General features: G+C 33.1%; 1 protein-coding gene across 1 annotated transcript; it reads right to left on the minus strand.

Moving 5' to 3' along the window:
- Window positions 1–558: 558 nt before the first annotated feature.
- On the minus strand, window positions 559–11,600 carry LOC101252310 (acid phosphatase 1). The gene is made up of 3 exons (XM_004245111.5): window positions 10,989–11,600; window positions 7,607–7,816; window positions 559–936 (listed from the first exon to the last, which is right to left on the minus strand). Exons 1-3 carry the CDS (start codon window positions 11,408–11,410, stop codon window positions 759–761), a joined length of 810 nt encoding a protein of 269 aa, XP_004245159.2. The 5' UTR covers window positions 11,411–11,600; the 3' UTR covers window positions 559–758.
- Between the last annotated feature and the right edge of the window lie 3,270 nt (window positions 11,601–14,870).

The raw sequence follows: 14,870 nt of genomic DNA on the forward strand, positions 1-14,870 counted from the left end.
TCTTCCATTTACTCAAGGTCTTTTTCACCCTATATACTTGGGTTTATTTAAAGATGGACCATATGGTGGTTCCTTTTCTTTCAATAAATTCTTTTGTGGTGGGTTCATTTTCAAAAACTATATTGCTAAGTATTCAACAATATTTACGATTAAATGGAGAACAGTGATAATTTACTCTGTTTCATTGCTCCCCTGTAAACACTAGCGCGACGTGGGGCTATCCAACCATTCAAAAATATGATCTAGTTGTTAATAAAATGCTTTGTAAATCATAAGGTCTGAGATTCAAATCTCAATAAAGATTTAAAAAAAGACCACAATTTCTCTCCATTTATACCTACACAAACTAGTTATTTCTATAAAGAGATTGTTTTACTACTCTTGCATTTGGATTAATCACTAAAGTCTTATACAATTTAACGCCGAATGATTTAGACCGGGAATGTAAACAGCTACTTGTTAGCCAAAACAGTGATTCTACAACTGCGTCAATTCTCGCAGGAAATAGTTAAACTAATTGTAGTAATATTTTCATTCATCTCTTCAAAGAAAGTTAAATTAACGCACCAAATAAAAAATCTTAAAATCCATGGGGTCTTACAATTATTTGGAAATGTAAGAGACCAGTTCCATTTGAACAAGGCATCCACATTTGTGAAATGTGTTTAGAATAATGTTATACACAAAGTTCAATAGTAGCAAAGAATTGCAACATCAATTGTCAAAGAACACCATACACTTTTTAGATTACTCTATTATCATGCAATATAGTACATGGGATTTGGAAGTTTAAAGGACCTCTCTGCTACAGCGAAACCCGTCAAGTCACTCCACTGATCTCCAGAGTTTCCCCGAATCCTGTAACCTTCATCTTCTAACTCCTTTCTTTTCTCAGATTTGTATTCGGTTGCCAGTTTACCTTTATCGGAAGGTCCCCTGTTACATTACAAAGGTTCAGCCACAGGTTTAAGGTGAAGAAAACTTACAATTTGGTAAAATGGAGTACTCTGATTAATGGTAAGAAATGCGGTGATTTGGGAATTAAAAACATCAGGCATCTTCCTCTTTTTTTTTTAATGTAGGTCATTCATTCAAGATATACCACATGTTGTTGTTAGAAACCTCAGACATCATAAAATGAGCTTATTGACGAAGTGCCTATGGAGGTTGAATACATAAGTGGAAGCTTTATGTGTTTGTTTATCAAGAAAAAGTATGTTGTTGATTGTTATTGGTGTACCAGATAAGTTCGAACATCTTTTGGCGTATGAACATGAAGGGTATCAGATCACAATAGCCTTTTTTTCAAGGCTGACTGGTTTTAAAGTAGGCAATGTAAGGAAAATCTCATTTTGTTTGGATAACTGGGCTGGTAATGGCTCTTTGAAGGAGTTTTTTCCAGATTTCTTTATTTTGGCAGTAAACAACGATCTTCTTTGGCTAATAGCAAACTTAATGGTATTCAGATGATTAACTTTAGAAGGAATTTCAGTGACTGGGAAGTGATTAGGTTTGTTGGAATTTCCAATCTTCCAAACACTTACTAGCAACTATCAAATACTGATGATAGCTTATTATGGAACCCTAACTGCAAAGAAGTTCTAACACTGAGTTCTTGTTACAGGAAGCTAATAAAGGTAGAAAATCTGACAAAACATTGGCCATGACTACAAATTTGGAGATCCAAAGCACCAAAAGGTAACTTATTTCACGTGGATAGTCAGCAAAGTAGCCTGTCTCGCACCAGAGAATTTACAAAACAGAGTTTTGCATTATATAGCAAATGTCTTCTTTGTAGGAGACAAGTAAAGACCATCTGTCATTTATTTTTGCACTGCCAAGTTACAACTGTGGCAACTTTTCTAAAATATAACCAGTATGCATTGGATTATGCGAGAAACAATAAGTGACTTGTTGAGATGCTGGACCAGAAAAGTAAATAGGAAGTGTGAAATTAGGTCTTAGGCCTAACTCACACCCCAAAAGCTAGCTCAAAGGAAGGAGGATTGCTCAAGCCTTATAAAGAGTCCACTCATCTCATTAATCACCGATGTGGGACTTTTGTCATTCTTTAACACCCCACCTCACGCCCAGTGCTTAGCATCTGGTGCGTGGGCAATTTTAATTTTGGGGCCCTAAAATCGGGTGAGACGGGTCCTGCTCTGATACCATGTTCGTTAATGAAGGGAGCTTCATTATGATGAGAAGAAAAAGAAAAAAACAGCTAAGAGATAGCTAGGAAGAGGAAGAAGAAGTTAAGAAGAAGAAGGAAGAGTAGTATATTTCTGGTGTCAAAAACGTGAGTAACATATACAAAGAAGAGCTGTATATATAGCTCTTCATTATACCAAACTAATAACAACTTTGTAACTAACTATTTGAAAAGTAGTTATAACTAACTTTATGTAAAAGACTATTCTACCCTTTCTAAATTCTACAACTTTTCTATATTACAACACTCCCCTTCAAGCTAGGAGGTGCAAAAATATTCAAAACCCGTAGCTTGGATAACAAGTGTTCATGTTGTAGTCTAGATAACCCTTTTGTCAATACATCAGCTGGCTGTTCTTTGGTATGAATGTACTCCACTTTAATCAGTCCCTTTTGTAACTTTTCTCTTATGAAATGGCAATCAATTTCAATATGTTTGGTCCTATGTTTGGTCCTTTCATGGTATACTGGATTGGCAGCTATTTGAATAGCAGCCTTGCTGTCACTGTAAACTTGAACTGGTACTTGAACTTTAGCGCCTACTTCCTTAAACAATCCAAGCAGCCATACCAATTCTGAAACAGTTGAAGCCAAGCTTCTATACTCAGCTTCAGCTGAGCTTCTTGATACTGTTGTTTGCTTCTTTGCCTTCCATGATATTAATGATCTATCAATCTTAACCATATACCCTGTCACAGACTTCCTAGTGAGTGGACAAGATGCCCAATCAGCATCACAGAATGCAGTAACTTGTCCATCTGAATCACTTGCCAACAACAGTCCTTGACCAGGTTGTTTCTTTAGGTATCTGATCACCCTTAATACAGCATCCAGATGAGACCTTTTTGGTTGCTGTAAAAATTGACTCAATGTCTGAGTACTGAATGATATATCTGGTCTTGTCATATTCAAATACAACAGCTTGCCTATTATCTTTTGATATGTTGTTTGATCAATCAAAGGATCATCTGATTCTGCTTTCTTCACATGCTCATCATATAGTTTAGATGTTAGTTTAACATTGATGTCAATAGGTGTTCCTGCAGGCTTAGCTGCTGTCAATCCAACCTCAGCTATAAGTTCCAGTGTATACTTCCTTTGATGCATCAATATGCCAGCTGTTGATCTGGTAAACTCAATGCCTAGAAAGTATTTTAATTCTCCTAAATCTTTCATCTTGAATGCTTGTTGTAGTGCCTTTTTTGTGTCTTCTATTAGTTTAAGACTGCTGCCAGTAATTAGCATATCATCAACATAAACCAACACTAATATAGTTCCTTCTTCTGATTGATTAATAAACAAGGAATAATCATGTTGGCTTTGTTTGAACTTGAGATTGCTAAGAGCTTCAGTCAATTTTTGATTCCATTGCCTAGAGCTTGTTTCAGACCATATAGGGACTTTGTTAGTCTACATACTTTCTCCCCCTGACCAACAAATCCCTGAGGTAGTTGCATATAAATCTCATCATCCAAATCACCTTGAAGAAAAGCATTGAATACATCCATTTGATGAATATGCCAATGCCTAGCTGCTGCAAGAGAAACAATGGTTCTGACTGTCACCATTTTAACAACAGGTGAGAAAGTCTCCTTGTAATCAATCCCTTCTTGTTGAGAATAACCTTTAGCCACTAACCTTGCTTTGAGTTTCTCTACTTCTCCTGATGACTTGTATTTAACCTTATAAATACATCTACAACCAATGGCCTTCTTCCCCTTTGGTAGATCAGTAAGCTCCCAAGTATGATTACTTTCTAGTGCTTGAATTTCATGTTGCATGGCCTCTATCCATCTTTTATCTTGAACAGCTTCTAGATAAGACTCAGGTTCCTTAATTACAGAGGTGGTTGCAATATAGCTTTGGTATGCAGGAGAAAGATGATCATAACTCATGTACTTTCCTAAAGAGTACATGACATCTTTATTAACAGTTAAGGACACAAAGTCTTTCATCCAAGTTGGTTTGGGTTTCTGTCTAGTAGACTTCCTATGAGTAGTAAGACTTGCAGACTCTTGATTCATCTCATTATCTACCACATCACCAGTTGGAGATTGTTCTACCTCATCAACAGAAGACAATACATGAGTCTCATGAGACACATCATCATCAGGAGACACAGTAGTGGGAGGATACCTGGGAATCACAGGACTTATACACTGTACCTCACTATTTAGCATGTCTGAAATTTGCATAGGATCCACAAACACTTTTTCTTGTAATGAAGGATCTAACTTTGTAAAATGAAACACATCTTCTCTAAACACCACATCTCTACTTGTGAAGAATGATTTATTAGTTAGATCAAGGAGTAAATATCCCTTTTGTAACTCTGAATAACCCATAAGAACAGTTGGTCTTGATCTAGGCATCAACTTATCATGTTCTATAGAAGTTTAGCAAAACACAAGCATCCTAGAGTTTTGACATGAGATATTGATGGTTTACTACCATATAACCTTTCATAAGGAGTATTAAAATGTCGAACACTACTTGGTAACCTATTAATGATATATGCAGCAGCCAACAAACACTGACCCCAATATCTGATAGGAATATGAGCTTGAAGTCTCAAAGCTCTGGTAACTTCAAGTAAGTGTCTATGCTTTCTCTCAGCAACCCCATTTTGCTGAGGAGTGTATGGACATGATCTTTGATGTAGGATCCCCAATTCTGTAAATAGCTTGTGACAATCTGAGTTTACAAACTTAGTACCATTATCAGTTCTCAACACTTTAACCCTCTTTCCAAACTGAGTTTGAACATATTGCAGAAACATTCTAATTGAGACACACACAACAGACTTATGTGAGAGTAAAAACAGCCAAGTTACTCTTGAAAAATCATCTACAATTGTAAGAAAATACTTCTTGCCATCAACAGTAGGTGTATTATAAGGACCCCAAAGATCAACATGAAGTAGCTCAAAACAAGCAGTACTTTTAATGCTACTGTTAGGAAACACATTCCTTGTTTTTTTAGCAAATGGACATACAAGGCACTTAGAAATGCTACATGTACTTTGCTTATTTACTGAAAACATTCTTTCAAGCACTGTGGATGATACATGACCCAATCTTCTATGCCATAGTACCATGTCTGTCTCCTTCACATCATGAGCAACAAATGCAGCCTCAACTTCCTTTTCTTGATCATTACACTGAGTAGTTAAATGCTTTATTAGTAAGTACAATCCTCCTTCCTCCTTACCAACTTCTTTCACCTTCCCACTGTAGAGTTCCTGGAAGACACAAAAATGAGGAAGAAAGGTAACAGAACACCCTAGTTCCTTAGTAATCTGACTTACTGATAACAAGTTATACTTGAAATCAGGTATGTGAAGCACATTTGATATAACACTCCTTGTTGATAAACTACAAGACCCAATGTGAGACACCTGAGTAGTAGTACCATTAGGTAGATATACAGGCCTAGATACTTCAAGTTCATGCACAGTGTTATTAGTCAACATATTCAAACTAGACACCATATGATTTGTTGCACCAGTATCTATAATCTACAAGTTACTGTGTTCAGAAACAAAGGATGTTTTACCTGTATTGTTTGCAGTATTACACACAGCAGTTGTAGGCTCAGACTTTTGTTGAATCATTTTTAGAATGTGGTCATATTGATCCTTTGTGAATGTACAACCTTGAAGCAACTGTTGAACCTCTTTCTCTGCTGGATTCACTGTTCTATTAACACTGGGAATCTCTGATGAAGATTGATACTGCTCAGATATATTTCCCCATCCTGGTGGAGGAACATTGGTGTTCATTCCATAAGTGAGATTTGCATGTGTTAACTATGTCTGACTATAGTTGTTACTACCAGTATTACCATATGCAGGTGAAGTTCCTTGCACTTTTCTTTTGGACTTAAAATCAGGAGGATAGCCTACAATTTTGTAACAAAATTCTTTGTTGTGCCCCTTACATTTGCAAAAATCACATATCAACAATGTGTTCCTTTTCAATTTCTGACTTACATTGGAGTTGCTACTTGCTTTAGAATAAAGAGCAACTGACTCCAATGCAGCTGAAATACTATTAACACTACTCACTACGGCCTTTTGACTTTCATCACCAACTATCATAGCATAGGCATAGTTAATTGATGGTAATGGATCCATCATCAAGATTTGACTCCTTGCTTGATGATAAGAATCATTTAAACCCATTAGAAACTGATATAACTTCTGCCTATTCATATGAGCAACAAAACGTTTGGATATTTCACAGTTACAACAGGGAGATGGCACCAACACTTCAAACTCATCCCACAAGCTTTTCAGCTTTGTATAATACATAGAAACAGAATCAGTACCCTGCTGCAGTGAAGCAATATCTTTGTGTAGACTATAAGTTCTAGAGCCATCTACTCTATCAAATCTTTCTTTTAGATCAGTCCAAACATCAAGAGCAGCAGAAGCAAATGCAATACCACTTAGTAAACTCTTGGATACAGAATTCATTAACCATGACAACACAATAGCATTTACCCTTTCCCATTGCCCCCACATTTCCTTACCAAACATCTCCTTTTTAGCAGTTCCATCAATCAAACCTATCTTATTTCTTCCTAGTAGAGCTATCTTCATAGATCGACTCCACAAAGTGTAATTCTCAACACCAATCAACTGAAATGAGATAATACCCATACCACTAACATCAGTAGGATTAAGAAACAAAGGATGGTTATAATCGATACCTTGACTTTGCCCAGAACTGACTTGTGAAGAATTATATGCACCTGATCTGTTTGGAACTGAATCTGCATTTTCACCTTTAATTGCCATTTGAGACTTGAGAAACAGTGACTCAGCTGTAATTCAACAAACTGAAACTTAAAGATCTTTCCAGCAAAACTTGTAACACTTGTGAATCTGTGAATCAGTAACTGTGATTCTTTGATTCTGTGGATTCTCCAGCTTCATCAGTGTTTACTGAGAAGCACAAAGCTTTGATACCATGTGAAATTAGGTCTTAGGCCTAACTCACACCCTAAAAGCTAGCTCAAAGGAAGGAGGATTGCCCAAGCCTTATAAAGAGTCCACCCATCTCATTAATCACCGATGTGGGACTTTTGTCATTATTTAACAGGAAGCTACTACAGTGGAACTATACCTGCTTGTATATGAGAGAAATTAGAGGTGTTTAGAAGATGGTGCCAAATTCATTCACAAGATGATGCTAATTGTATATTTTTGTTTTGTTTTTGGAGTAGATGAGGTTGGATGGATTTTACTTAGAATCATTACAAGATTAGTTGGGGCATGCTTTTGGGTTTTGTTTATTATGGCAATCTTATGCAGTTTGAGAAGCACACTCCTAGTGCTGGTTCATTGATAAAATTACCTTGCCTTCTCAAAGAAAAACAATTGTTTGAATACCTCAAAATAAGTCGTTCCCAATTGCTGTATCCAGCATGCACCATATTCCTTTCTGTCTTGTTCCTTTGATTTTCAATCCGACCAGTCAACAAGAATATAGTAAATCCTCGCTGTTGTAGCTCCTTGTACAGTTTTAAACTTGCAGGTATAGCAGGAGCATTAGCTTCATTCACCCATTTGTCAAAGGTGATTTCATCGAAGATCTGCGATCTGCATACAGCAGCAAAATGTGATCAACCACAAAACAACACAGCAACAACAAAGAATTAAAAGAATCACATTTGACGGTCAAGTTGATCTTCAGCTAGCATTGTCAAAGCGAAAGTGTAGAAAAGTAATGTCTACAGGAGCTTTAAGCTGAAAAGAACAATTAAAACACGAGTTTTAATGAAGAAAAAAGTGCAAATTAGAAGACTTAAAAAATTATGTCTAATACCAAAAAGAGAAATAACTATTAACAAAAAAACAACAATTACATGGACAAAGAAATTGAAAAATCTAAGTTAAGTGAAATACACTACAAAAATGTTCAGAGATCATTTTAAGAATTTTGTTTATGCAGAGATGCAATTTTAAGTTTTTACTTGGAACTTTTGACTAGTTTCCCATAATAAATTTCTTAGAATCAATAAATATTCATTTATAAGTTTTTCTTCACAATTAGCATATAATCTATGTATTTATTGTTTAGTACTTTCTTTTTCAAGACTTATCTCATGCGCGACAAGGTACACATTTTAATTACCTTGTGGAATGCAATTCAAGTGCGACAAGGTACACACTTCAATTATCTTGTGGAATGCAATTCAAGTGAAGTGAGACACCCAGACTATGTTGCACCTAATTTCAGGGATTGAGTACATTTGAAACAATCTTTTAGCAACAGTGTCTACTAGACTTTGAATACTAAAGCATTAAAAGTCTACCAGAGGCACACTTTCTTCTGTTCTTTTCTAATAAATCAGAGGAATACTTAACCCATTCTTTGATTTGACAATATTCTTCACCCTCAATTTCTTCAATACTCAGAATCAAGAATGCAGATACGTCGAATAACAAAACGAGAAGCAGTAAAACAAAGCTACAGTTTTTCTGGTAAGTACCAATCCCATTCCCAGTTTTACCATACACATCTGTTTGAAAATGAATGGCTAAAACAACAGGATCCTTTCTGTTGTTGAATTATAGAACTTCTGTGGTAGTACCATATAACGTCTTTAATTTAATTTCGAGATTACGACAGCAACATACCCAGTGTAAATCCCACATCAGACTGTATGAAATCTTACTTCTAAAGCATAATAGTTTAAAGGCTAAGTCTTAAAGGAAAACAAACTTATAACTGCTTCATCAGGTGACGAATTCTTCCAACACTGAATTATTCAGTACCTGCCCAAACCACAGAAACAGTTTCCATAGACAATTATTGAATGTATGATCAGAATGCCAACAAGCAAGTAAAAATCCACAAAGTGCGATCTATTTTAAATCAGAACATTGAAGTTTGCCCTCCTGTGTCAACCAAACTACACTAAATAAACTAGAATCTTCTCGGATAGCAGTATCACATGTAACTCAAGCTCAAATGGGAAACTGTCTTATGAACATCGAAACAAAGGGGTTACAATTTCAGCATAACTTTGGCTCGAAATCTGGGTTTTGTATAAATATTTACGAAATTGGAATATTTACAAGAGCATTAAGTAATCCTCAACAACTTACACAAATTGTACTATATACTTCTTGCTTAAGAAGTATACCAAGTTTTTCTGGCTAAACTAGTCGTCCCCAGATTGCTTTTAAAAGTTTACCTCGTGTGGTGAACACTCTTCCATCCTATGATTGATTTGTCAAAGAGGCATAATGTAGTACTCCTAAAGCTTTCAACAAAATAGAAACTAGGAGAAGTGCCAGGTACAGAAAACGAGTTGAAGTAAGATATAATCCTTGGAAACTTCAAGCATGTCATACTTTAACCAAATGCAAATTACACCTTGATCCTTGATAAAACTAGTCTATTTTCAACATAAAGAGAAGCTTAGGCTTTAAGGCCACTTTTTCAAACCATTATCGTTTTAGGTTCAGAGTAAAAAAAAACACTAAACTAATCAAATTATATTCTTATTATAGGATTTAGGAAAATTCAAATAGATTTAAAAACAATAGAAAGTCAAATCTCCGTGCTTCTATGAAAGAAAATAATTAGGATATAAGTTTACTACTACTGCTTTCAACAAGATTAAACTTTGCTAGGATAGCTTCAAGGGACTGCAACTATAACTCTATAAGTTTGCTGATTGCATCAATGGAATGTAATTTTCACCTTGAAGCCCTATCAAGCTTGCCTAAGCAAAGAAATAGTTAATAAGAAAAGCTACTGCATGAAGCTACAAAATAAGACTGCTCAAACTGTTTGAATGACAATGACAGAACTGTGGCTGAGGATTTTACTCATAAAAGAAAACTGTAAATTTGAGAGTCTATAACTAGTGGTTGCATAGAAATCAATAGACTGTTCCTTTTGAGTATTTTCTTGAGTATGTTGCGGGTGCTTGTTGCATCATGGCTTGATAAACAAAGGTTAACATGACGATGGAGTGAGATCCAAGTTTTATCACTAGTTTGTTACGGTTAGATTCAGATATGCATGCACACAGAACTTTTACAGGATACTTGTAATTTGTTAAGTACAAGCGGATGCTTAACCAAGAGTTGCTAGATTCATCATCACCACAAAAATAAAAGGATGTTTTGTATATTTTGGTACATCTATGACCTAACGATCTACTTCAACATGGCATGATGAAAACATGTAGATCAACGAGCAAACAAATTTTTCCAAGCAAATGAAGATGGGACCTGAAGGGAGAACAAGGAATTATTACTTCTTCACAAGCCAGGTAATCTTTAAAGCAAGCCCAACAAATTGGATATCCAATGCACACAAATATTTACAAGTACCAAAAGAATGTGATAAAACATGAGTATCTCACTGAGGGCCAATTTTATGTATTTATGCAGTAGCCTATCGTAATTTCGCCTAAACTCGCCAATTATATCTAATGACATGGTCACTACAGGATTCCTGATTGTTACTACTATATAGCTGATATTGACGTGACTTAATGGTAAATGCTATCTTTCCCCAAGTCATATATGTATTCCCCAAATAAGCAAGTTTTAACAAGCTAAATGAGACCAACTGCGGTAAAGCAAAAGCAGAAATTACTCAGAAACAGCAACTGTTCAAAATTATTAACCAAATGGATTTGAGGAAGAATCATTCAACATTGTCATTTTGTATAATAAACAGTCCAGAGTAACCAAATGCATATGTAATGAAAGAGAAAATTCAGTAAATTACAAAGAAAGTAATCATTACCCGAAGCCATGTTCCACATAGTAGGGCAAGTTGGAGAGCAGCGTTTCGTCAATATCGAAGACCCAAGCGTCCATTCCATCATTTGAAACGTTTATTGTATTGGCAAACGCGAGTGAGAGGTCAGCCACTGCTGCTGAATCTGAAGAATAACGATCCCCGGTGGTGTAGTCCTGAACGAAGGAAATGCATCTTTGAGGGATCATAGACCATAAACCAGCGTTATTAGTCTCGACCGTGAACCTCCAGCTATCACAGTAGAGAGCATCGTCATTGGGAATTTTGCGGTGGCGGAAGACGCGATTGATGGCAAAAAGGTCTAACAATTGAGGGGAAATTTTGAGGATTGATTGAGAGAATGAGGTAGACATGAAGGTGAAAGAGATGAAGAGAACTGCAATGAAGTTCTGATGAGCGTACACCATTATAGCAGAAACCTGTTAATGGCGTCGCTTAGCTATGGAAAGTGAATCTGGAGAGAGATTGGAAATGTAAATGGTATGTGAAAATTAAAAGGCTAACATTTTCAAGTTCATTATCTTCTTTCCCACCCACTGCCTCCGCCATCACATTCCGTCATTATAATATATCTCACTCTCTTAATCTCATTCCTTCATTATAATATTTCGACATAATATATAAATACCATTCTTAATTTCTTTAGTTGATATAAGTTTACAATCAAATTTATATAAAATTAAATAAATATACACATATATTATATATGACACACTATATAATAATTTGTGTCTTTAAATGTATTATATCATACTAATTTTATATAAATTTAAATATATGTTTATGTAAACTCAAAATTAATTTTTCCTTAAAAGTCAAATTATCATCGCATTTGTGTATTAATGCCAAATATTTTATTGAATAACATATAAGTACTTAGAAATCTGCACTAATTTTAAGTGTTAGTGTGTAGCCTAATAATATATATTTTAAAAATATAACTCCTACTCCCGTGTATTTGAGTTAGCTCTAACAATAGAACTTGTCTCGTTACAATAACAAAAAACTAAATTATAGGCCCGTTTGTATGGGATTAATAAAAGTAGCTTTAAAAAAATACTTTTCTTAAAATAAGCAGTTATGCGTTTGGATAAAAGTGCTGAAGTTAAAAAAAAAATTGTTGATGTGTTTGGCAAATAAGTGCTGATAAACAGCTTTTTAAATTAAAATGTCTGAAATACCCTTAAAAGTTGTTAACATAATAAAAGTTAATTAATTTATATTTTACAGCCATAAATAATTATATTTTGCTATCATTCACATATTTTTTTCTCATCACAAATTATTTATAAGAGGAATATAAACTTATTACAGATTTTAAAGATATATAATTTGAATAGATCAAAGAACGATTTAAGATTTTATTTTAGTTTCATCCATAGGTAATAACAATTGTCTATCATTCACATATTTCTTTATTATCACAAATTATTTATAAGAGGAATATAAATTTTTATTTAAGTTATATGTGCAACTTATTTTACATTTTAATAATATATAATTTGAATAGATAACTTGAAAGATTTAAGATTTACTCTATTTTCATTCATTAGTAATAGTAATTGTATATCATCCACACGTGAAAAGGGAAAAATGGAAAAAAGAGATGTTAGGGTTATGTGAGTAATATGGAGATTGTATAAAAATATTAAGGGCATAAGGTAAAAATGTGGTCAACTTAAAACAGCTTATAAGCTAAAAAAAAAAAACACCCCTACCTCAGCTTTTAACTTTTGGCTTAAAATAAGTTTTTTTAACTTAAAATAAGTTATTTTGAGTATCGTCAAACAGCTAAATAAGTCAAAAATCAGCTTTTAAGTCAGTTTGACCAGCTTTTAAGCTGAACCAAACAGACTCATAATTCCTCCATAGACCTTATCCTTTTCTTCTGAAAGAAAATAGAGAAACTAATTTCAAAAGAAGTTTATCTCAAGTAACACAAATTAAGGAATCAATTTTTTTTTAACTTAAGGGCCCGTTTGACCATGCAATATGGTATTATGATATGAAATTATGAAATTAAATTGAAGTTTTGTTTGAACATGCAATATGAAATTTTGGTGTTGTATATTTTCTCATAAACATAAAAATCTCATAAGTTCTAAAACTATTAAAATACCCCCAATTATTTATTTCAATATCATCAAATAAATAAAAAATCATAAAATCGTTTAATAAATTATTATAAAGATATTTATTCTCCACTTAAGTAATTGTTTCATCAATATATTTGAGTAAATATGGAACACTTTTCACGGCTCTTCAAAATTTTATTACTCAACAATCGTGAAGTTTGAGTTAAAGTGATTATATGTTGGGGTGAGAATAATAAATTTTATGTCTAGTGAGAATAATAAATTTTAAAAAGTAATGATGTGATTATAAATCTTATTTACATGTGAAATAAATGGTCGGTAGATATAAATGTGAGATTATTTTAACAAAATATAAAATTGTGGATCAATTTTTGTATTAAAATAACTCAAACCATGATATGGTATTTCCATATGATTCCATATCATGATTTTTAGAAAATATGATATCACATCTCACGATACCGTATCATAAGATGAAATCAGCTTAAAATCAGATGTTCAAACTCTAATTCATCTCACGTCTACTTAATGTAAATTACATATTATCTAAAAGAAAGAAAAAAGAAACAAAGAATAGCCGTTTGAAAAGACACATGATAATCAAGAAGTACTCTACATATACATGTTATTGGTCTTCTTTAGACATATACATAGATATCTCCTTCGGCACAAATATGGCTAATGGGGGCCCACTTCTCTATTAATTTGCACTTGTATTGCTTATACACATATATTACATAGCAAAAAGCATTGGGCCAGTTGAATATTGTCCATTTGCCTTCCATTTGAGGACCAATATTTGTAATTTCTTCATTTTAAATTTTAAATTAATATAACTATTTTACCACAATGTTTACATTAATTGACATACAATTATATATTTTGAAAAATAATTTAGAATAAGTAATTAATGTAGAGAATAAAATATGAAAAGAAAAATTCAACAACCTTGATATATTAACTATGTAATTTTAAATAAACATCAATTATTAAGATTTAATTATTTATATATTACTTATTTCTATGTTAATTATTCCATATTCTGTTTTACATGAAAATAATATATAATTTTTTAGAATTTATACATATATTATATGCACGTTTCTAAATTTAAATTTTCAAAAAAGTCATACTAAATAGGTAACATATATTCCTATGATTTAAATTTAAACTTTTGATTTAGCTGTCCAAAATTATACCATCTTTTAGTATTATTAACTAAGAAATACATTTGCTTATTATTTTTCAATCTTTTTATTCATAAATTTCTTTTGATTTTTAATTTTAATATTATATTATTAATATTTTAGTAGAAAAAACAAATATTATTGTATTTTAAAAGTTATCACGATTAAAAATTACGAATTTCAAATAATGATTGGGCCGGTGCGAAGCACGGCTTCCCTTTTTCTTAGTAGTAATTATATATATAAAATTTAAAAAAGAAAATTTGTCTAACCGGAACAAAATAAATTTACTTGGGCATTTTTGTTAAAATTGGGCAAAATGCAAAAAATAAAGAAGATTTTTGTAGAATAGGTGGTTTTTTTAATTAAGGAAGAAAAGAAAAAGATAAATTACGAAAATATAAATCTTTTGTTTCACTTATTTCTATTATCTTCTATTACTTTTTAAAATCTCTAAAATATTTTTTTATATATATTTGAGACGCATATTAATATATCTGAACCAGTATTTAATGTATTAGAATTACATATTAATGTATCCAAGCTAAATATTATGTATCGGAGCTACATATTATTGTATCCGA

The sequence above is a fragment of the Solanum lycopersicum genome, chromosome 8 (genome assembly GCF_036512215.1).
Source record: "Solanum lycopersicum chromosome 8, SLM_r2.1".
NCBI classification, from domain to species: domain Eukaryota; kingdom Viridiplantae; phylum Streptophyta; class Magnoliopsida; order Solanales; family Solanaceae; genus Solanum; species Solanum lycopersicum.